The sequence below is a fragment of the Polyodon spathula genome, chromosome 51 (genome assembly GCF_017654505.1).
Source record: "Polyodon spathula isolate WHYD16114869_AA chromosome 51, ASM1765450v1, whole genome shotgun sequence".
In the NCBI taxonomy this organism is placed as follows: domain Eukaryota; kingdom Metazoa; phylum Chordata; class Actinopteri; order Acipenseriformes; family Polyodontidae; genus Polyodon; species Polyodon spathula.
The window spans coordinates 495,732-519,039 of record NC_054584.1 but is presented as its reverse complement, the minus strand read 5'-3'; the positions used below and the strand labels follow the sequence as shown (position 1 = coordinate 519,039).

The 23,308-nt window shown below is 48.8% G+C and overlaps 3 protein-coding genes across 10 annotated transcripts in view; 1 reads left to right on the top strand and 2 right to left on the bottom strand.

The window, feature by feature from the left end:
• Window positions 1–351: 351 nt before the first annotated feature.
• On the bottom strand, window positions 352–7,090 carry rab13 (RAB13, member RAS oncogene family). The gene is made up of 8 exons (XM_041238921.1): window positions 6,628–7,090; window positions 4,517–4,577; window positions 3,922–3,982; window positions 3,491–3,568; window positions 2,379–2,468; window positions 1,425–1,490; window positions 1,255–1,305; window positions 352–522 (listed from the first exon to the last, which is right to left on the bottom strand). Exons 1-8 carry the CDS (start codon window positions 6,749–6,751, stop codon window positions 454–456), a joined length of 600 nt encoding a protein of 199 aa, XP_041094855.1. The 5' UTR covers window positions 6,752–7,090; the 3' UTR covers window positions 352–453.
• Window positions 7,091–7,887: 797 nt separating this feature from the next.
• LOC121306902 (40S ribosomal protein S27) lies at window positions 7,888–10,891 on the top strand. The gene is made up of 4 exons (XM_041238922.1): window positions 7,888–7,994; window positions 9,702–9,810; window positions 10,149–10,259; window positions 10,512–10,891. Exons 1-4 carry the CDS (start codon window positions 7,932–7,934, stop codon window positions 10,538–10,540), a joined length of 312 nt encoding a protein of 103 aa, XP_041094856.1. The 5' UTR covers window positions 7,888–7,931; the 3' UTR covers window positions 10,541–10,891.
• A 55-nt stretch (window positions 10,892–10,946) lies between these two features.
• LOC121306900 (nuclear pore membrane glycoprotein 210-like) overlaps window positions 10,947–23,308 on the bottom strand; it is a 26,503-nt gene continuing 14,141 nt past the window's right edge. For 5 of the 8 annotated variants that reach the window (XM_041238913.1, XM_041238918.1, XM_041238914.1 and 2 more), the window contains 19 exons: window positions 23,119–23,246; window positions 22,750–22,882; window positions 21,974–22,036; window positions 20,144–20,323; window positions 19,737–19,817; window positions 19,127–19,258; window positions 18,439–18,591; window positions 17,896–17,981; window positions 17,136–17,310; window positions 16,687–16,862; window positions 15,825–16,045; window positions 15,543–15,679; window positions 15,043–15,169; window positions 14,631–14,780; window positions 14,166–14,413; window positions 13,585–13,789; window positions 13,342–13,464; window positions 12,586–12,660; window positions 10,947–11,449 (listed from right to left, as the gene is read on the bottom strand). In XM_041238913.1, coding sequence (XP_041094847.1) covers window positions 11,370–11,449; window positions 12,586–12,660; window positions 13,342–13,464; window positions 13,585–13,789; window positions 14,166–14,413; window positions 14,631–14,780; window positions 15,043–15,169; window positions 15,543–15,679; window positions 15,825–16,045; window positions 16,687–16,862; window positions 17,136–17,310; window positions 17,896–17,981; window positions 18,439–18,591; window positions 19,127–19,258; window positions 19,737–19,817; window positions 20,144–20,323; window positions 21,974–22,036; window positions 22,750–22,882; window positions 23,119–23,246 — 2,673 coding nt within the window. In that variant the 3' untranslated portion in view covers window positions 10,947–11,369. Of the gene's footprint in view, window positions 11,450–12,585; window positions 12,661–13,341; window positions 13,465–13,584; window positions 13,790–14,165; window positions 14,414–14,630; window positions 14,781–15,042; window positions 15,170–15,542; window positions 15,680–15,780; window positions 16,046–16,686; window positions 16,863–17,135; window positions 17,311–17,895; window positions 17,982–18,438; window positions 18,592–19,126; window positions 19,259–19,736; window positions 19,818–20,143; window positions 20,324–21,973; window positions 22,037–22,749; window positions 22,883–23,118; window positions 23,247–23,308 lie in introns of those variants that run through there. The other 3 variants (XM_041238916.1, XM_041238915.1, XR_005948250.1) reach the window with 3 other exon arrangements.

Genomic DNA, 23,308 nt, shown 5'->3' with positions numbered 1-23,308 from the left:
CATGGGGAAAGCATGGGGGGGGGTTAGCAGTGTGATCCAGTCCCGCTTTCACTAGGAGTTTAATAATCAGACACACCTGAGCTGATCAAGCTGCTAGTGAAACCTGGACTGGGTGACACTGCTGTGCAATAGGAGTCTGATTCCCAGCCCCACTCTATCTAGCTGGGTGAATATCCCGCCGCTAGGATTCCGGGTCAACGCAATGGGATTGTGCGGCAGATTCTAAAACCGAATGCTATGCTCTGAATCAATAAAGAGGCTGTAACACTGCTGGCAATTATTATGGGCTGTCTTCTTCTTCTTCTTCTCTTCCTTCTGCTTCTTCATCTTACAAAAGAGGCGTCTCTCTGATTTGACTTGGGGGTTGGGGGGTGGGGGCTGGGTTTTTCGGAGAGCGGCTGCAGCGAAGCTTTAAGTCCCAGGGCTGTCGGCTGTTCCCGGTGTGTTCCCTCGTTAGACTAATGAACACTTGGAGGGGTTCTTATCAGTCGAGTTCATCTTGACCTCTCGACCTCCGCCACCCTAGACACACGGGGGGGGGGGGGGGGGGGGGGGAACGAACGAAAAAAACAGATCAAGTTCTAATCAAAACCTAGCAATTAGCAGCATGAAGCTGTACTCACAGGGCTGGGAATCAGATTCCTATTGCACAGCAGTGTGATCCAGTCCAGGTTTCACTAGCAGCTTGATCAGCGGGAGTCTCATTATTAAACTCCCAGTGAAAGCAGGACTGGATCACACTGCTGTGCAGCGGGAGTCTCATTATTAAACTCCTAGTGAAAGCAGGACTGGATCACACTGCTGTGCAGCGGGAGTCTCATTATTAAACTCCTAGTGAAAGCAGGACTGGATCACACTGCTGTGCAGCGGGAGTCTGATTATTAAACTCCTAGTGAAAGCAGGACTGGATCACACTGCTGTGCAGCGGGAGTCTCATTATTAAACTCCTAGTGAAAGCAGGACTGGATCACACTGCTGTGCAGCGGGAGTCTCATTATTAAACTCCTAGTGAAACCAGGACTGGATCACACTGCTGTGCAGCGGGAGTCTCATTATTAAACTCCTAGTGAAAGCAGGACTGGATCACACTGCTGTGCAGCGGGAGTCTCATTATTAAACTCCTAGTGAAAGCAGGACTGGATCACACTGCTGTGCAGCGGGAGTCTGATTCCCAGCCCTGTGTTCTATAGTTAGAAGCAGCAGCACACGATCGTGATGCTCACGGTGGGCGGGAATCTTTGAGAGAGAACGTACCGATTTCTTGTCCGATTTCAGCAGGATGTCTCGAGCCAGTTCTACAAAAGACTGAAATCAGGGAGAAAAAAAAACAAAAACAAACAAGTCAACTCCAGGGGGTTATCCGGCTCGTGCTGCGGATCAGCGAGAAAAGAAAAACGGAACACATTTTAAAATCCCGACCCCACCTCCTCCACGTTGATGCTCGACTTGGCGCTCGTTTCGAAGAACCGTATCCCGTGATCCTTCGCCAGCTGGGATCGGGGAAAAAAAAACAGAGAAAAATAAGAGGGATGAGAGAGCTGTGATGAGATGAGAGAGCTGTGATGAGATGAGAGAGGTGTGATGAGATGAGAGAGCTGTGATGAGATGAGAGAGCTGTGATGAGATGAGAGAGCTGTGATGAGATGAGAGAGCTGTGATGAGATGAGAGAGCTGTGATGTGATGAGAGAGCTGTGATGAGATGAGAGAGCTGTGATGAGATGAGAGAGCTGTGATGAGATGAGAGAGGTGTGATGAGATGAGAGAGCTGTGATGAGATGAGAGAGCTGTGATGAGATGAGAGAGCTGTGATGAGATGAGAGAGCTGTGATGAGATGAGAGAGCTGTGATGAGATGAGAGAGCTGTGATGAGATGAGAGAGCTGTGATGAGATGAGAGAGGTGTGATGAGATGAGAGAGCTGTGATGAGATGAGAGAGCTGTGATGAGATGAGAGAGCTGTGATGAGATGAGAGAGCTGTGATGAGATGAGAGAGCTGTGATGAGATGAGAGAGCTGTGATGTGATGAGAGAGCTGTGATGAGATGAGAGAGCTGTGATGAGATGAGAGAGGTGTGATGAGATGAGAGAGGTGTGATGAGATGAGAGAGCTGTGATGAGATGAGAGAGGTGTGATGTGATGAGAGAGCTGTGATGAGATGAGAGAGCTGTGATGAGATGAGAGAGCTGTGATGAGATGAGAGAGCTGTGATGTGATGAGAGAGCTGTGATGAGATGAGAGAGGTGTGATGTGATGAGAGAGCTGTGATGAGAGAGCTGTGATGTGATGAGAGAGCTGTGATGAGATGAGAGAGGTGTGATGAGATGAGAGAGCTGTGATGAGAGAGCTGTGATGTGATGAGAGTGCTGACTGGACTCACCTTCTCCCCCGTCTCCCGCGGGACCTTCCTCTTATTCTCGATGTCACACTTGTTACCCAGGAGCATCTTGTTCACCCCCACAGAGGCATTCTGGGAAAAACAAGAGGTACACAATACAGTAATGTGTGTGTGTGTGTGTGTGTGTGTGCACACTGTAACTCTGCACCTCTTCAATACAGTACAGTAATGTGTGTGTGTGTGTGATTCTCTCTCTTGCTCAGTCACATTGTAACTCTGCACCTCTTCAATATAGTACAGTAATGTGTGTGTGTGTGCTTCTCTGTCTTGCTCAGTCACATTGTAACTCTGCACCTCTTCAATATAGTACAGTAATGTGTGTGTGTGTGTGTGCTTCTCTGTCTTGCTCAGTCACATTGTAACTCTGCACCTCTTCAATACAGTACAGTAATGTGTGTGTGTGTGTGCTTCTCTGTCTTGCTCAGTCACACTGTAACTCTGCACCTCTTCAATACAGTACAGTAATGTGTGTGTGTGTGTGATTCTCTGTCTTGCTCAGTCTGTAACTCTGCACCTCTTCAATACAGTACAGTAATGTGTGTGTGTGTGTGATTCTCTCTCTTGCTCAGTCACATTGTAACTCTGCACCTCTTCAATACAGTACAGTAATGTGTGTGTGTGTGTGCTTCTCTGTCTTGCTCAGTCACACTGTAACTCTGCACCTCTTCAATATAGTACAGTAATGTGTGTGTGTGTGTGCTTCTCTGTCTTGCTCAGTCACACTGTAACTCTGCACCTCTTCAATACAGTACAGTAATGTGTGTGTGTGTGTGCTTCTCTCTCTTGCTCAGTCACATTGTAACTCTGCACCTCTTCAATACAGTACAGTAATGTGTGTGTGTGTGTGCTTCTCTGTCTTGCTCAGTCACATTGTAACTCTGCACCTCTTCAATACAGTACAGTAATGTGTGTGTGCTTCTCTCTCTTGCTCAGTCACATTGTAACTCTGCACCTCTTCAATACAGTACAGTAATGTGTGTGTGCTTCTCTCTCTTGCTCAGTCACATTGTAACTCTGCACCTCTTCAATATAGTACAGTAATGTGTGTGTGTGTGTGCTTCTCTGTCTTGCTCAGTCACATTGTAACTCTGCACCTCTTTGATGCTCTTCATCCAGTTCTGAATGTTCTCGAAGGATTTCTCGTCCGTGATGTCATAGACCAGGATGATCCCCTGAAACATCACAATGGGATAAACTCGTCAGAGAAAGAGTTCAAACCACAGCCGTGTGTGTGTGTGTGTGTGTGTGTGTGTGTGTGTGTGTGTGGACCCTGAGCGAGTCACTTCACCTCCTTGTGCTCCGTCCTTTGGACGAGACGCCAAACAAACGAGGTCCTATTGGAAGAGACTCTGCAGCAGCAGCAGCAGTTGTTGATGATGCAGAGTTCACCCCCCTGGTCTCTGCAAGTTGCTCATAATAATAATAATAATAATAATAATAATAATAATAATAATAATAATAATAATAATCACAGGTTCTCTGGACACAGCGCTGTGTAAAACGAGCTGATTTCGGGGGTACTCACCATGGCCCCCCGGTAATACGCTGTTGTGATGGTTTTAAATCTCTCCTGCCCAGCTGTATCCCTGAGAGAGAGAGAGACACAGACATGTTGGAAGCAACTCTTAGAATAAAGTTACCTCATTGCATTTGCTCCCATGCATATACTGCGGCATTTACACAGACAGCTGCGGCCAAAACTGTTGCAGCCCCTCTATATAGAATGAACTCCCTCAGCTTCATAGAGTCCAGTGAAAGCTGCTGAATAATGTTCCCTTGTTCTCATATTGAATTGCACCCCCTCTATATAGAATGAACTCCCTCAGCTTCATAGAGTCCAGTGAAAGCTGCTTAATAATGTTCCCTTGTTCTCATATTGAATTGCACCCCCTCTATATAGAATGAACTCCCTCAGCTTCATAGAGTCCAGTGAAAGCTGCTGAATAATGTTCCCTTGTTCTCATATTGAATTGCACACTGCCTCTTTGTATAGTTTTGCTATTCTGAATTGCAATGGAACCATGCTCTGCTGTTGGCTCTCGTGCTTCTCGTGGGAGTGGTTGTTTTGCTCCAGTGGTCTCGCTGTGTGCTCTCTTCGCTCCACGCTGTTAAACACTCACCACACTTGCAGCTTGATCTTCTTCCCCTGCACCTCGACGGTCTTCACTTTGAAATCAATACCTGAGAACAGAAGAGAACAGAAACCGATTCAAACCACAGCCACCCGCCATCACCACGGCTACCCCTGTGAGTGACAGCCACCCGCCATCGCCACGGCTACCCCTGTGAGTGACAGCCATCCCCCCCCCCCCCCCCCATCGCCACGGCTACCTTCGTCCATCCAGACCCCCTGAAGAGGCTCATGATCTCACTGTAGCTGCTAAACCTCCCCGAGTGGAACAGCGCCCCCTGCAGGACGGGGACTGATCGCACAGCCCCGGTCTACAGGACAGCATTGAAGAAGAATCAGCAATGAAACGTTTCATCAGATTCACCAGATATGACTTATTGCTGAGTGTGCTAGACAAGACCTGCTCTCCCCATCCCTCTCCCTCTCTCCCCCTCTCCCTGTGTGTCTCTCTTTCTAGATTAAAAGTAGGAAGGGTCCACCCATCCCTAGACACCAGCATTCCTCGGGAATACAGAACAGATACATTCCATCACAGGGCTGGGAATCAGACTCCCTCTGCAGAGCACTTTGATCCAGTCCTGGTTTCACTATATGTTTAATAATTGGACACACTGGGGCTGATCAAGCTGGTAGTGAAACCTGGAATGGGTGACACTGCTGTGCAATGGGAGTCTTGTCGCTTTGCAGACCCCCCCCCCCGGAGGGGTACTCGGGGGTACATCAGGGGTTAAGTCAGACAGGAATGTGGCGGGGGGGGTGGGAGGGGTGCTCCCTCGGGACAGTCTGGGCGTTTCAGAGAGAGGGAAGCAGAGATCCCAGAGATTGCACACCGACTGTCTGCAAACATGCAGAGAATGCACAGGCTGTGTGTGAGAGGCATGTTACAGCATAGACAAGCATTGTAAACACAGAGAGGTCTGGTAAAGCATAGGGAAACATTGTAAAGCTCAGAGAGGTCTGGTAAAGCATACGGAAGCATTGTAAAGCACAGAGCGGTCTGGTAAAGCATAGGGAAGCATTGTAAAGCACAGAGAGGTCTGGTAAAGCATAGGGAAGCATTGTAAAGCACAGAGAGGTCTGGTAAAGCATAGGGAAGCATTGTAAAGCACAGAGAGGTCTGGTAAAGCATAGGGAAGCATTGTAAAGCACAGAGAGGTCTGGTAAAGCATAGGGAAGCATTGTAAAGCACAGAGAGGTCTGGTAAAGCATAGGGAAGCATTGTAAAGCACAGAGAGGTCTGGTAAAGCATAGGGAAGCATTGTAAAGCACAGAGAGGTCTGGTAAAGCATAGGGAAGCATTGTAAAGCACAGAGAGGTCTGGTAAACAATAGGGAAGCATTGTAAAGCACAGAGAGGTATGGTACAGCACAGCGGTCCCTGGATTTACAGCACGGTGTCGATAGAGTAGCACCCCTGGCTATCTCATGTATTTTCTATCGTCTCGTCAGAGTCCTGTCTCTCTCTCTCTCTCAGCTCTATCATTATAATCCGCGGTGTGCCTGAAACCAGGAAACCGTCACCTCAGTGCAAACCTCAAGCGAATTATGAGCAACCACCGGCAAAACCGGTGTCCACTCACAGTGATTATACACACACATCCACTCACAGTGATTATACACACACACACACACACACACACACACACACACACATCCACTCACAGTGATTATACACACACACACACACACATTATACACACACACACACATCCACTCACAGTGACACATACACACACACACACACACACACACAGTGATTATACACACACACACACATCCACTCACAGTGATTATACACACACACACACATCCACTCACAGTGATTATACACACACACACACATCCACTCACAGTGATTATACACACACACACACACACACACACACACACACACATTATACACACACACACACATCCACTCACAGTGATTATACACACACACACACACACACAATCCACTCACAGTGATTATACACACACACACACACACACACACACACATCCACTCACAGTGATTATACAATGGTGCATCAACAAGGAACAAACAAGACATCGTTTTTCCCTTTAATAAAAACAAACAAACACAATTACTCAAACTTACCGATAGTGGAAATGTACGTCGTGTTGAAATTATCTTCCGCGAATCTGATAATAAGACACGTCTTTCCAACTCCGCTGTCTCCGATCAGAAGGAGTTTATAAAGAAAGTCGTATTTCTTAGCCATGTTCTTTTTTTTATTTTTTAGGAGTGGTTTCGATCCTGACTCGCCGCCCCCCCTCTTTCTCTCTCTCTCCTCTCTCTCTCTCTTTCTATCACTTAAAAGTTTTTTGACTTGAAAACAGTTCCTGATCTCATTGAAGCTGCCGGTTATCAAAACAATTAAAATAAAAAAAAAGTTTTTGTTCTGGTTCCTCTGCGCCTCCTCTTCCGTTCAGGACTGGTAGAAAGTGTTTTTGGAAGAAAGGACAACAACAAAAAAAAAGCGAAACTTTCTCTCTTGAATTACAGACAGACAGAGGAGACGCACAATCTCGATTCACGCAGAAATGAAACGCGACACCAGGGGGCGCTGTTTCACGGGTGAGACTTGCAGTTAATGCACCGCATGGCCGCCAGGGGCCGCTGTTTCACCGCGTCTCTGACTCTGCTGATCAATAATGAACAGATCCCTTTTTTTGTATCAGATTCGCGCAGGGAGTTCTTTATTTTTCAATCTCGCTATTTTGTGTCACACTGCGGTTCAAAGATTGGCGTGCAGCGCTGCCGAGGCGCAGTTTAAAACTCCGGGGAGAGGCTTGCAGTTAGGAAAGCAAGTCTCGATTAATGACGAAGGGCGTGCTTTGAAATCTGACACGTTTTGTGCCTCCTGGTTGTAGCGACGCTTTCAGCGTGATGGTGTATTTGTCAGTTTGGCGGAGGCTCAGCTCATTTGCAGTTGTATCATGTAGAAGGGCTGCGGTTAGTGTTAGTCTAGACACAGTGAACGCAACACACATTACTTTCACAGTATAGTTCTACAAAGTGAAAATATTTTTTCTGTTTTTTTTTAAATATTTTTTTAGTGCTGCTGGAGTGTTCTGTTGAGTTTTGTAGAAATGATTCACCATCCCACGCCGGCAGTCAAATATAATAACTTATATAATAAAAAAATAAAACATTTTAAAATAAAATATATATAGTGTACAATTATTTTGCTCTCGGAATCACAACCTTAAAAAGCAATAAAATAATTAATACATATATATTAACAAAACTATCAATGCATCAAATAAAAAAGCAAATAATAATGTTTTGGTTTTTTTAACGCCTGTAGTTTGACCGCTGCACGCTTGACCTCACAAACATGGCCGCCCTTGCGCGACTCTGGCGTCAGTTCCGTTTCCCTGCAGGGAGACCCCGTGGATATGAAGGCCCGTTTCCGGCGAGTCCCTCTTTTCGGCAGCCGCTCGAGTCACGCCGCCATGCCTGTGAGTATCCGCGCCAACCGGGGGAGGAAAACGCGTTCAAAACGCGTTCAAAACGGGTTCAAAACCGGGGCCGGGATAACCAGCGGGGAACGGGAACAAACTGGGGGGGGCTTGGGTTCGAAAGAAATAAAGAGAAATTAAAATTGAACGGAGAGCTGCGGGGGGGACAAGATGGAGACTCGTGTGTGCAGATGCAAGAAACCGAGATCGATAATTAATAATGATACTGATAATAATAATAATAATAATGATAATGATAATGATAATGACGCAGCTGTTCCAGAGCTCGTCTCTGCGAGGTGAGGCCGGTCCCCTCTCGGAGGAGGAGGAGGAGGAGTGCATTGGGTTTATTTCACTGGTTTGTGTTGTTGAGGTTATCCGGTCTGAACCGTTTGAAAATGATCTGATTTAGGTATGATTGATAAGATCGCTATTTAAAAATGCACGTCGTGTTGAAATCCACATTCCCAGCAAGCACTGTAAAGCAGCACAGTTAGATACAGACAGATAGATATTCTGATATGCTCGCTGTTTTGTGAGCTTGTTTGGTGCGAGTCTAATCTGCATCGCTGGCTGTTATATTACTCCTCGTGTTGAAATGGCGTGTTTGGTGCTCCTGAATAAAGCAGGGTCCTGCGTGTGGATGATGAGCCCAGGTGTTTGGTGCGTCTCTTGTAAATGTTTGCTTGTGTCTCTTGTCTCTGTGAGGGACAGGGAGAGACCCAGCTGTTGGTTTAGTGTCTGCTGGTTTCGGAGGGTCAGTGGGATCCTCTTGTAAATGTTTGCTTGTGTCTCTTGTCTCTGTGAGGGACAGGGAGAGACCCAGCTGTTGGTTTAGTGTCTGCTGGTTTCGGAGGGTCAGTGGGATCCTCTTGTAAATGTTTGCTTGTGTCTCTTGTCTCTGTGAGGGACAGGGAGAGACCCAGCTGTTGGTTTAGTGTCTGCTGGTTTCGGAGGGTCAGTGGGATCCTCTTGTAAATGTTTGCTTGTGTCTCTTGTCTCTGTGAGGGACAGGGAGAGACCCAGCTGTTGGTTTAGTGTCTGCTGGTTTCGGAGGGTCAGTGGGATCCTCTTGTAAATGTTTGCTTGTGTCTCTTGTCTCTGTGAGGGACAGGGAGAGACCCAGCTGTTGGTTTAGTGTCTGCTGGTTTCGGAGGGTCAGTGGGATCCTCTTGTAAATGTTTGCTTGTGTCTCTTGTCTCTGTGAGGGACAGGGAGAGACCCAGCTGTTGGTTTAGTGTCTGCTGGTTTCGGAGGGTCAGTGGGATCCTCTTGTAAATGTTTGCTTGTGTCTCTTGTCTCTGTGAGGGACAGGGAGAGACCCAGCTGTTGGTTTAGTGTCTGCTGGTTTCGGAGGGTCAGTGGGATCCTCTTGTAAATGTTTGCTTGTGTCTCTTGTCTCTGTGAGGGACAGGGAGAGACCCAGCTGTTGGTTTAGTGTCTGCTGGTTTCGGAGGGTCAGTGGGATCCTCTTGTAAATGTTTGCTTGTGTCTCTTGTCTCTGTGAGGGACAGGGAGAGACCCAGCTGTTGGTTTAGTGTCTGCTGGTTTCGGAGGGTCAGTGGGATCCTCTTGTAAATGTTTGCTTGTGTCTCTTGTCTCTGTGAGGGACAGGGAGAGACCCAGCTGTTGGTTTAGTGTCTGCTGGTTTCGGAGGGTCAGTGGGATCCTCTTGTAAATGTTTGCTTGTTTGTTTTCAATGTAAAGCTCGCGAAAGACCTGCTGCACCCGTCCCCCGAGGAGGAGAAGAGGAAGCACAAGAAGAAGCGCCTGGTCCAGAGCCCCAACTCCTACTTCATGGACGTGAAATGCCCCGGTACGGACCTGTCCCTGTCTCTGTCCCTGTCTCTTTTCTCCTCTTGAAGGTTGTTCATGAATGTTTTTTTAGGGCAACTTTCTCAAATGGTGTTTTGACTGGGATCCTAAACTCCGTCACAGAATCCTATCAGTAAAGCAAATTCACAGCTTTGTGCTTAATAAATATAGTGTGTGTGAATATATCTGTTTATCTATATATCTCTATATCTGTCTATCTGTATATCTGTATAGATCTATCACTTGATAGGAAATGTAACTCTCCTAAGTCAAGCATGCGATGTTTGGACTGGTACCCTAGTCTAACCTCTCTCGCCCTGCCCCCCCCTCTCCCTGCAGGATGTTATAAGATCACCACCGTGTTCAGCCATGCCCAGACCGTGGTCCTGTGTGTCGGCTGCTCCACAGTGCTGTGCCAGCCCACTGGAGGAAAAGCTAGACTAACAGAAGGTACGGGCTGGGCTGCTCCCGGGGGGGGGGGGGATGTAAAAAAAAAAAAAAAAAAAAAAAAACTGCACTGTGTTTCAATACGAAGCTCGCATTGTAACCCTGCGCTGCCCTGTAACACCCGAGTGAGTCTCCTGGGATGAAGGAGTCTGCCTAACTCTTCAGTACTCATAGTAATTAACAGTTTTTCACTGTGAAAACACACCTTTGGAAAGTGTCTCACCCCCCCCCCCCCCCCCCCCCTGTGTTTTTCAGGTTGTTCATTCAGACGAAAGCAGCACTAGAAGGACACCCCCCATTGGTGTCATGTGAGATGGGTTGAGCTGCTTGTAATATTCTGGTGTCCTGCGAGCAACTTCTGCCTGGTAGCCAGCAGAGCCACGCACACACACGGGGAGAGCTGCCTGCCTGTGTGTCTGGCCAGGCAGCGCTCCCTCCCGCTCTCTCTCGTATCTTATACCAGCCAGCGTTTTCTTTCTCCAAGTCATTGCAGCCGATGGGTGAAGACGACGAGAGGGGGAAGAAAACATCAAAAACGAGGAGAGAAAATGAGAAGCGAGAGCCGGATTTACTGATTCTGACTGTGCTTGTAGTCTCAACCCGTCTCACCTTTCAATAAATTTTGTTTAAAAAGATTTGACGGCAGTCGTGTGTTTTTAGGGGGGTTTTTTTAAGTTAGGGGGGGGGGGGGGGGTACGGTTCCTTGGTGTGTTCTGAGGCCTAAGAATCGTAAACTTTGTTATTTTGAATCGTGATTTATGATTTTCACAAGCAGAGCTTGTTCCCTGTCCAGTGACAATTCAATGGCAGATGTTTCCACTGGAAGTCTGTGTGTTTATTCTTTATAACCATTATCTCTGCTTTGAAAACCAAACAATGCAGCTTGGTTTTTAACACAGCACCCCCAAAACAATGCAGTAACCCCAAACCCTCCTCAAACCCTGTGACTCGACGTCTCTGTTTCTGCGATCGAAAGAAACAAGTCAAAAAACAAGAATCTTGCAGAAACACTTTTTTTTTTTTTTTTTTAATTGTTAGAGTCCTTGTCGATTTGGAGAACTCACATGAAGGCAGACACTGAGCGGGGGTGTTGCCCGCCCCCCCCCACGCTCTCTAGGTGCTCCACAGCCAGCGATGTCGGCGCCTCTGGTTTGGGGGTTCAGGATAGGGGACCCTCTGATACAATCCATCACCTGGAATACAGGACAGTGCATTACAGAGAGAGCAGGGTTAGAAACTCACACTAGCCCTGCTGCTGCTGCACCCAGTCCTGGGGTTCAGAGCTCCCCTCAATGAAGTCTATTATTATTAATATTGCAATGATCAGGAGCCAGGAGTTTGAGCAGGGTTAGAAACTCACACTAGCCCTGCTGCTGCTGCACCCAGTCCTGGGGTTCAGAGCTCCCCTCAATGAAGTCTATTATTATTAATATTGCAATGATCAGGAGGCAGGAGTTTGAGCAGGGTTAGAAACTCACACTAGCCCTGCTGCTGCTGCTGCACCCAGTCCTGGGGTTCAGAGCTCCCCTCAATGAAGTCTATTATTATTAATATTGCAATGATCAGGAGCCAGGAGTTTGAGCAGGGTTAGAAACTCACACTAGCCCTGCTGCTGCTGCTGCACCCAGTCCTGGGGTTCAGAGCTCCCCTCAATGAAGTCTATTATTATTAATATTGCAATGATCAGGAGCCAGGAGTTTGAGCAGGGTTAGAAACTCACACTAGCCCTGCTGCTGCTGCTGCACCCAGTCCTGGGGTTCAGAGCTCCCCTCAATGAAGTCTATTATTATTAATATTGCAATGATCAGGAGGCAGGAGTTTGAGCAGGGTTAGAAACTCACACTAGCCCTGCTGCTGCTGCACCCAGTGCTGGGGTTCAGAGCTCCCCTCAATGAAGTATTATTATTAATATTGCAATGATCAGGAGCCAGGAGTTTGAGCAGGGTTAGAAACTCACACTAGCCCTGCTGCTGCTGCACCCAGTCCTGGGGTTCAGAGCTCCCCTCAATGAAGTCTATTATTATTAATATTGCAATGATCAGGAGCCAGGAGTTTGAGCAGGGTTAGAAACTCACACTAGCCCTGCTGCTGCTGCTGCACCCAGTCCTGGGGTTCAGAGCTCCCCTCAATGAAGTCGGTTATTTAAATGATCAGGAGTTTGAGCAGCCCTTGATAAACATACTGCTCAACATACAGCCTCTTCCTTTAACAGCTACAAGAACTGTGCTTAACAGCCGGGCTACACGAATCGGTACACAATGAATCATTACTACACCCCCCACCCCCCTCCCCTCCCAGAAAGGACCCCCCCAACTCGGAGCACACCTACCCGAGAGGTGTGGGCTCGCCGTCGGGATGTAGCCCAACAGCGTGGTCCTCACGCGATTCACTGCGGCGTTGTAGACTGTAGGACACAAACACACTTCACACCTGACAGCATTATCAAGACATCTCTGAGCAAACTGGTCAGGAAAAAAAAACCTGTCAGAACGCTGTTTGCACTGTAAAGCACAGAGAGGTCTGGAAAAGCATAGGGAAGCATTGTAAAGCACAGAGAGGTCTGGTAAAGCATAGGGAAGCATTGTAAAGCACAGAGAGGTCTGGTAAAGCATAGGGAAGCATTGTAAAGCACAGAGAGGTCTGGTAAAGCATAGGGAAGCATTGTAAAGCACAGAGAGGTCTGGTAAAGCATAGGGAAGCATTGTAAAGCACAGAGAGGTCTGGAAAAGCATAGGGAAGCATTGTAAAGCACAGAGAGGTCTGGTAAAGCATAGGGAAGCATTGTAAAGCACAGAGAGGTCTGGTAAAGCATAGGGAAGCATTGTAAAGCACAGAGAGGTCTGGTAAAGCATAGGGAAGCATTGTAAAGCACAGAGAGGTCTGGTAAAGCATAGGGAAGCATTGTAAAGCACAGAGAGGTCTGGTAAAGCACAGGGAAGCATTGTAAAGCACAGAGAGGTCTGGTAAAGCATAGGGAAGCATTGTAAAGCACAGAGAGGTCTGGTAAAGCATAGGGAAGCATTGTAAAGCACAGAGAGGTCTGGTAAGCACTGTTTCCAGCGTAGCGCGGTGGTCGGCACTGTACCTATGAAGACGGCGGCCGTCCCGGCGAGCATGGCAAACCCAGTGAAGAGGAGGAGGTGGGAGGAGCCTGTGAGCTGCCAGAACAACCCAGAATCCTGGCACTTATCCCAGCCGGGCCCGGACACTGCAGGGAGGGACACACACACACACACACAGATTACAGTGTGATCACTGAGACTGAGCAGGAGGTTTGACAGCAGGGTGAGAGCTGATCTAGTGTTGGGGGTCCCTGTCCCAGGTGTACCTGCACGATCGTCACTCCGCACTGTGACCCCGACAGTGACGTGCTGCCCCGTCACCGCGCTGGTCAGGTGCAGCCTGGCCGTGGAGTCTGCCCCCTGCTGGAACACTGAAGCACTGCTGGGGAACACGGAGAAGAGCAGGAGACCTGGAACCTGCAGAGACTGAACAGGATCACCCACCGTGACATCAAGACCGTCTGACCACACCTGAGAGAGAGAGAGAGCGAGAGAGAGCAGGAGACCTGGAACCTGCAGAGACTGAAAAGGATCACCCACCGTGACATCAAGACAGTCCGACCACACCTGAGAGAGAGGGAGGAAGAAGGGAAGGGAACAAAAGAAGGAGGAGGAGAGGGAGGGGGGAAAAGACCGAAGGAAGGAGGAGGAGAGGGAGGGGGAGGAAGAGATGGAGAGTGGAGGGGGAGATGGTGAGTGACAGGTTGAGAGGAGGGAGGGATGAGGGAGAATGAGAGTGGGAGGAAAGGAGAGGGAGAGAGAGCGAGAAAGAAAAGCATGGCATGCTAGTCCATTGGTGCTATTGTAACACGTGGTGATTCTTGGCGAGCTGCGGTCGCTCCCCTACCTGCAGGGAGTGCAGCAGGGCCGGGGAGCCCAGCACAGGGAGCTCGGCGCTGGGGTGCGTGCTGTTCAGCACCAGGGCGCTCCGGCTGACGTGGAAGGCAGGCTGGAAGGGGATGGATGCAGAGGCAGGCCTGTCCTGGGGGAGCCATCGCAGGGAGGCAGACAGGAGGACAGAGGCAGAGGCTGTGGAGAGAGTCCTGAGGAGGCTGTCGGACTGGGGGAGCGTGGCCACGACGCAGCTGTACTGACCTGGTACACGTCCTGAGCAGGGGAGGGGATGGAGACAGTAAAAAACTGGAAAGTTCAGCCCTAGAGATCTCCGCCCGTCGACATCACTAGAGATTATTGTGTTGTACAGACGGTCTCCGGAGTGCGGCTTTGAAGCCCGTCCACTGGACAGGACTCGAGTGTCGGGGGACCCTGAGGGGGGGTCGCCCCCGCGGAGCCCTGGCCCCGCCCCTCTTACCGGTGCTCGTGCTGTAGTGAGGGGACACTCTGAATGCCTGCTGCAGGACGGACTCCACACACGGGCCACCGAACTGGAGGGAGCAGGACAGGTCCAGCTCTGGTCTGAGCGCAGAGTGGACAGCAGACAGCTGGACAGGACTGCAGGGGCCTGTGGAGAGAGGAGAGGAGGGGGACAGACCCATCAACTGTCCCGGGTCCTGATATTTTTCCTTCCTTTGAACACTGATGAAGGCACTGGAGCCCAGACGCTGGTCTGCTTGACTCAGTTTAGTTTCAGTAACACTGATGAAGGCACTGGAGCCCAGACGCTGGTCTGCTTGACTCAGTTTAGTTTCAGTAACACTGATGAAGGCACTGGAGCCCAGACGCTGGTCTGCTTGACTCAGTCTCTTACAGTTTAAAGTTGGTACCTTTGAGAGGGCTGGCAGTGGCCCCGATGCTCACAGTCACTCTGTACTCGGAGCTCCCGGGGGAGTTGGTGAGACAGCGGTCTGCGGGGGGGGTGAGTGCAACACTGTCAGCAGCCCTGACCGTCACCTAGGCAACACACAACAGGGGGGAGAGGAGGAGAAGAGCATTGGGGTTGTTTTAAGAGGGATTCCTGATCTGGTTTGGTAAAGCATAGGGAAGCATTTGAAACACAGAGAGGTCTGGTAAAGCACAGGGAAGCATTGTAAAGCTGGTAAAGAGAGGTAAAGGTAAAGCATAGGGAAGCATTGTAAAGCACAGAGAGGTCTGGTAAAGCACAGGGAAGCATTGTAAAGCACAGAGAGGTCTGGTAAAGCATAGGGAAGCATTGTAAAGCACAGGTTATCTGTGGTAAATGCAGTGTAACAGCTCCTATGTGAAGTTCTTGTCAGGGGTGTGCTGAGGGAATGTTCTGCTCCGGGTTCGGGGTGCTGTTCTGTACCTCTCTGGAGGTCTGCAGCCTCTCGCTCAGCTTGTAGTACACCACCAATGTCCCAGAATCCTTCACTGCAGCCGCCCCCGTGGCAGAGTCGATCTGGAGGACGTGGCTGGGGGAGACGTGCCACGAGCCCGTCTCACCTGCAGGAGAAAAGAAAACAATGTGAGAGGATGATTATTATTCAGATTATTGACAAGGTTATTATTATTATTATTATTATTATTATTATTATTATTATTACTGATTGGTTGAGTGGACCCAGTTCTGGTACAGAAAGCCCCTCACCGTCCTGGTTCACCAGCGCGGTTCTGAAGCAGACGAGGTCCCCGGCGGTCAGCGGGCCGCTCAGCTCGGGCGCGATGGCGTTCTGGGTCGGCACGGCGATGTAATCCGCCATGTTGGGGTGTTTGGGGTCCCAGGCCTCCAGCACGGTGACCCCCGCGCTCGTGGTCTGAGCTGTGAAGGTGTGTGTGAGAGTCTCTGAGCCCAACTGAAGGAGATCATCCCTACAAGAACAGCACAGGAATCCAACCCCTGATTATCTCAATATTAATAATAATAGACTTCATTGAGGGGATCTCTGAACCCCAGGACTGGGTGCAGCAGCAGCAGGGCTAGTGTGAGTTTCTAACCCTGCTCAAACTCCTGCCTCCTGATCATTGCAATATTAATAATAATAGACTTCATTGAGGGGAGCTCTGAACCCCAGGACTGGGTGCAGCAGCAGCAGCAGGGCTAGTGTGAGTTTCTAACCCTGCTCAAACTCCTGGCTCCTGATCATTGCAATATTAATAATAACTAGACTTCATTGAGGGGAGCTCTGAACCCCAGGACTGGGTGCAGCAGCAGCAGGGCTAGTGTGAGTTTGTAACCCTGCTCAAACTCCTGGCTCCTGATCATTGCAATATTAATAATAATAGACTTCATTGAGGGGAGCTCTGAACCCCAGGACTGGGTGCAGCAGCAGCAGGGCTAGTGTGAGTTTCTAACCCTGCTCAAACTCCTGGCTCCTGATCATTGCAATATTAATAATAATAGACTTCATTGAGGGGAGCTCTGAACCCCAGGACTGGGTGCAGCAGCAGCAGGGCTAGTGTGAGTTTCTAACCCTGCTCAAACTCCTGGCTCCTGCTCATTTCAATATTACCTGTTGGAGGTGAACCCGAGTCCGGTGTTTTCCGCTCGGAACTTGTCTCCCACGCAGTCGTAGAACTGGACCTGGAATGCGAGGCTCATTCCCAGCGGGAATCCCGACAGACTCTCCCCGTCAGCGGTGTGGAGCTCTGGAGCAGAGCTGATCAGCAGGTAAGAAATCGGGGCCACCTGAGGGGGGGGGACCCCAAAACTGGGTTCTGTTGCTCCTCCAATCTTAACAGCTAGTGTCACTTCTTAACAGATTCAATGCGTTAGTATCAGGCTTCGGTCTGAGTTTTTATTTTGATGTAATGTAATAAGTTTGTAAGTGTTGAGAGCGGCTTTCTCTTTGTATGACAGACCCCCTTATCACTATTATTATTATTATCACTATTATTATTATTAGTCTAATCCGCGGCTGTGCTGTTATTGTTACTATTCGTTTTTCTAATCTGGGGCTACCTTGACTCCGACGAGGATGGTCTGGTTGACCCCAAACTGCTCCATGCAGGTGACCTCTAGGATCGCTGACCCCGTGGCTGCATGAGCCCTCAGCACCCCTGCCCTGTCCACGCTGACCACAGCCGGGCCCTGCAGACAGGGCTCCACCTGGTACTGGATCACACCCACTCCGTCCCTGAAGAGCACAGAGACAGCCAGGCTGGGTACGATACAGCACAGAGACAGAGACAGCCAGGCTGGGTACGATACAGCACAGAGACAGCCAGGCTGGGTACGATACAGCACAGAGACAGCCAGGCTGGGTACGATACAGCACAGAGACAGCCAGGCTGGGTACGATACAGCACAGAGACAGCCAGGCTGGGTACGATACAGCACAGAGACAGAGACAGCCAGGCTGGGTACGATACAGCACAGAGACAGCCAGGCTGGGTACGATACAGCACAGAGACAGAGACAGCCAGGCTGGGTACGATACAGCACAGAGACAGCCAGGCTGGGTACGATACAGCACAGAGACAGCCAGGCTGGGTACGATACAGCACAGAGACAGCCAGGCTGGAGATATTGCAACAAATGCAGTCAACGACAAACCACTAGCTTTTTAAAAAAAATGTATATGGAAGTTAATTGAATTTAGCAGACTGCTTTGTGAAACTAGCCCCAGAGTTGTGAAACCAGTCCGGGGTTTGTGAAACCAGCCCCAGTTTTGTGAAACATGCCTCCGGCCACACTGCGCCGTCAGGGCTTCCCTGCTCACTTGCTGGTTTCCAGTTGAAAGTTGGAGTTGGGAGACATGAGTATGGGATCCAAGTTGCCGATGGGGAGGGAGGCTTTCTGGAACACCTGCAACCAGCGAGAAACACAGAGTCACAGTGCAGCACAGCTAACCACCACACCCACCACACCTCTCTGTGCTTTACAATGCTTCCCTATGCTTTACCAGACCTCTCTGTGCTTTACAATGCTTCCCTATGCTTTACCAGACCTCTCTGTGCTTTACAATGCTTCCCTATGCTTTACCAGACCTCTCTGTGCTTTACAATGCTTCCCTATGCTTTACCAGACCTCTCTGTGCTTTACAATGCTTCCCTATGCTTTACCAGACCTCTCTGTGCTTTACAATGCTTCCCTATGCTTTACCATGATTTACCTCTCTGTGCTTTACAATGCTTCCCTGTGCTTTACCAGACCTCTCTGTGCTTTACAATGCTTCCCTATGCTTTACCAGACCTCTCTGTGCTTTACAATGCTTCCCTATGCTTTACCAGACCTCTCTGTGCTTTACAATGGCCTAGTTTACCAGGATCTGTATCTCGTCGCTCAGCTCCTCTGGCACCCCCGCTGGCTGGCTGTGGTTGCGCGGCAGCACCGTCACGCGCAGGGTGGTCCGGCCCGCTGTCCTGGTGCGCACCAGCATGGCAAAGTTCATCTCAGGGGTCAGCTTGACATTCGTCTGCAGAGACAGAAACTGAGCGTTGGGGGTTGGGTTTGGGTGTTGGAGGTTGGGGTTGGGGTTAGGTTTAGGGTTTGGGGTTGGGGTTGGGGTTTGGGTTGGGGTTTGGGTTTGGTTTGGGTTTTGGTTTTGGGTTGGGGTTGGGGTTGGGGGTTGGAGTTGGGTTTGGGGGTTGGGGGTTAGAGACACTGGGGCTGCTGCATATCTTATAAGAGTTTACAGCAGTATATTTGCACAGTAATGGTTCAGTTTCCCGTCCCCCCATGCTTTCCCCCTGGCTATATTCTGTATTCACCACACACCATTATTAGCATGCTTGCTTATGCTCCAGGGATGGGAACAAGACTCCCGTTGCACAGCAGTTTGATCCATTCCTGGTTTCACTGTAATTCTGATAAGACTCATCGCCACAGCTAGACACACTGGGGTAATGAAGCTGACAGCAGTAAAGCCTGGACTGGGTGAAGCTACTGTGCAATGGGAGTCTTGCCTCCACCCCTGCAGCTCCCTGAACTGCACTGTGGCCCAACCTTACCTGCCAGTGCCGGGGTACCAGGTCCAGGACGTCCCGTTTGCTCTGGGACCAATGGAAAGTCAGCCCTTGCCAGGAATTAGCGAAGGACATTGGGGTCTGCAGGCTGCTGCTGCCCATCACATACACAGGCATCTGAGAGAGAGAGAGAGAGAGAGAGAGAGAGAGAGAGAGAGAGAGAGAGAGAGAGAGAGAGAGAGAGAGAGAGAGAGAGGGAGGAGCTGAAACACAGCACAGCACAAAACATGCTGATCCACCCCCTCGCTACTGCACCCTGCACTGGCAACTAGACTTCCATAGACTTCCACAAGCAACTAGAATCAACTAGACTCTTCCATAGACTTCCACAAGCAACTAGAGTCAACTACACTCTTCCATAGACTTCCACAAGCAACTAGAGTCAACTAGACTCTTCCATAGACTTCCACAAACAACTAGATTCAACTACACTCTTCCATAGACTTCCACAAGCAACTAGAGTCAACTAGACTCTTCCATAGACTTCCACAAGCAACTAGATTCAACTACACGCTTCCATAGACTTTAAATTGCTTCCCTATGCTTTCCCACACCCCTCTGTGTGTTTCCCATGCTCGTCTGTGGTCCTGGTTACCTCTGTTCCGGTCCGGAGTCGAGTGACTGGTGCGTGGATCCTGACGGCTCTCAGCTCCCTCACCTCCACCTCAATCTCATCCTGCACAAGAGGAACAGGGTCATGCAGCACTGTGTGCCCCCCCCCCCCGTGCTTTACCCCCACTGCTGCACTCTGCATGCGCTCTAGCATATCTGACCATGGCTTTACCGTACACTGTGAGCCTCGGCCCCACTCCAGCACTTAGAATTACAAGGAGGTGAAGTGACTCGTTCAGGGTCACACACACAGAGTCAGTGGCTGAGCTGGGATTTGAACCTCTTGGTATCAATCAAGACCCCTTTGTCTAACCGCTGGACCACCAAGCCTGAACTGTCCCAGTGAATGCTAGAGATACGAGGTCACCCTGTCCCGTGGCGCTGGCTCACCTTCGAGATCTCGATCGTGGCTCCTGTGCTCTGGTGGACGGTCCTCACCGCCCCCGTCACTCTCACACTCCCCAGGGACACGCCCGTCACCAGCCCTGCCTCCGTCACCGCGGCAACCGTCTCGCTGCTGACGGAGAAGTGGATGTGAGACCAGGGGTGCGGCCCTCCCTCTGACATCACCTGGAACAGGAAGTGACACGCGTACACAGAGCAAAGAGTCAGTGGAAAACGCAATGGGAGTCACATTATTATTATTATTATTATCATTATCATTATTATTATTATTATTATAAAGACATTTCAGAGGCCTGTGTCTCATCAATATCAGGGTCTAATGCTGTATATTATAAAGACATTTCAGAGGGCTGGATCTCATCAATATCAGGGTCTAGTGCTGTATATTATAAAGACATTTCAGAGGGCTGGATCTCATCAATATCAGGGTCTAGTGCTGTATATTATAAAGACATTTCAGAGGGCTGGATCTCATCAATATCAGGGTCTAGTGCTGTATATTATAAAGACATTTCAGAGGGCTGGATCTCATCAATATCAGGGTCTAGTGCTGTATATTATAAAGACATTTCAGAGGGCTGGATCTCATCAATATCAGGGTGTAGTGCTGTATATTATAAAGACATTTCAGAGGGCTGGATCTCATCACTATCAGGGTGTATGATATATATTTGATTTCAGAGGGCTGGATCTCATCACTATCAGGGTGTATGATATATATTATATTGATTTCAGAGGGCTGGATCTCATCACTATCAGGGTGTATGATATATATTATATTGATTTCAGAGGGCTGGATCTCATCACTATCAGGGTGTATGATATATATTATATTGATTTCAGAGGGCTGGATCTCATCACTATCAGGGTGTATGATATATATTATATTGATTTCAGAGGGCTGGATCTCATCACTATCAGGGTCTATGATATATATTATATTGATTTCAGAGGGCTGGATCTCATCACTATCAGGGTGTATGATATATATTATATTGATTTCAGAGGGCTGGATCTCATCACTATCAGGGGGTGTATGATTATATTTGATTTCAGAGGGCTGGATCTCATCACTATCAGGGTGTATATATATATTATATTGATTTCAGAGGGCTGGATCTCATCACTATCAGGGTGTATGATATATATTATATTGATTTCAGAGGGCTGGATCTCATCACTATCAGGGTGTATGATATATATTATATTGATTTCAGAGGGCTGGATCTCATCACTATCAGGGTGTATGATATATATTGATTTCAGAGGGCTGGATCTCATCACTATCAGGGTGTATGATATATATTGATTTCAGAGGGCTGGATCTCATCACTATCAGGGTGTATGATATATATTATATTGATTTCAGAGGGCTGGATCTCATCACTATCAGGGTGTATGATATATATTATGATTTCAGAGGGCTGGATCTCATCACTATCAGGGTGTATGATATATATTATATTGATTTCAGAGGGCTGGATCTCATCACTATCAGGGTGTATGATATATATTGATTTCAGAGGGCTGGATCTCATCACTATCAGGGTGTATGATATATATTGATTTCAGAGGGCTGGATCTCATCACTATCAGGGTGTATGATATATATTGATTTCAGAGGGCTGGATCTCATCACTATCAGGGTGTATGATATATATTGATTTCAGAGGGCTGGATCTCATCACTATCAGGGTGTATGATATATATTGATTTCAGAGGGCTGGATCTCATCACTATCAGGGTGTATATATATTATATTGATTTCAGAGGGCTGGATCTCATCACTATCAGGGTGTATGATATATAAATTACCTGCCTGCTGTTGCCAATGATCAGAGTCATTCTCCGGGGCAACAGTCTGAACCGAGGGAAGACCTAAAGACAACACACAACAAACACGCCTGTCTGTCTGTCTGTCTCAATGCCAACGTGCCTGTCTGTCTGTCTGTCTCTGACCATGTGCATGCATAGGGAGCATTGTAAAGCACAGAGAGGTCTGGGCATAGGGAAGCATTGTAAAGCACAGAGAGGTCTGGTACAGCATAGGAAAGCATTGTAAAGCACAGAGAGGTCTGGTAAAGCATAGGGAAGCATTATAAAGCACAGAGAGGTCTGGTAAAGCACAGGGAAGCATTGTAAAGCACAGAGAGGTCTGGTAAAGCACAGGGAAGCATTGTAAAGCACAGAGAGGTCTGGTAAAGCATAGGGAAGCATTGTAAAGCACAGAGAGGTCTGGTAAAGCATAGGGAAGCATTGTAAAGCACAGAGAGGTCTGGTAAAGCATAGGGAAGCATTGTAAAGCACAGAGAGGTCTGGTAAAGCACAGGGAAGCATTGTAAAGCACAGAGAGGTCTGGTAAAGCATAGGGAAGCATTGTAAAGCACAGAGAGGTCTGGTAAAGCATAGGGAAGCATTGTAAAGCACAGAGAGGTCTGGTAAAGCATAGGGAAGCATTGTAAAGCACAGAGAGGTCTGGTAAAGCATAGGGAAGCATTGTAAAGCACAGAGAGGTAAAGCATATTAAAAAACAAACAATGTTAAATCCCTTGGTTAAACGTGGGAAAAGCATCAAAGAAAAGCTGCAAAACCTCTGTGTGCCGATGTGAGGAGCTCAGCCTGCGCCCCGATCGCTCCCTCGCTGTCACGAACACCTCGGTCTCCCCGAGAGACACGGCCTGGAGCACGTAGCTGGAGGTGACCTCGTCACGGTCCGCGATCTTCCTGGGAAACAGAAACACAGGAATCAGGGGGAAAGGAGCCCCTCGATCCGGAGACACAATCAGGGGAAAGGGGACTGATTCACAGGGTCCCGTTCACAACCCAACCCAACCATGCCATGCCAAACCATCCAATACCATGCCAAACCATTCCAAACCATGCCATACCAAACCAGCCCCCAGACACTGCACCGAGCATGGAGCCAGCCCCTTCCCTGCATTGTAACTGCCAGCACCTACTCCACAGTGACTATCGAGGGGGCCGTGTGCACTCGCAGCTCCATGAGGCGGAAGTATCTGCTGTGGAAGGGGAGCCGTGAGGAATCCAGGACCCTGACATTGAGAGGAGAGGGCTTCTTCACCTCCATCTAGAGGAGAGGAGAGAAGGGAGGAGAGGGGCAAGCATACAACACTCACAAGATTTTTATTG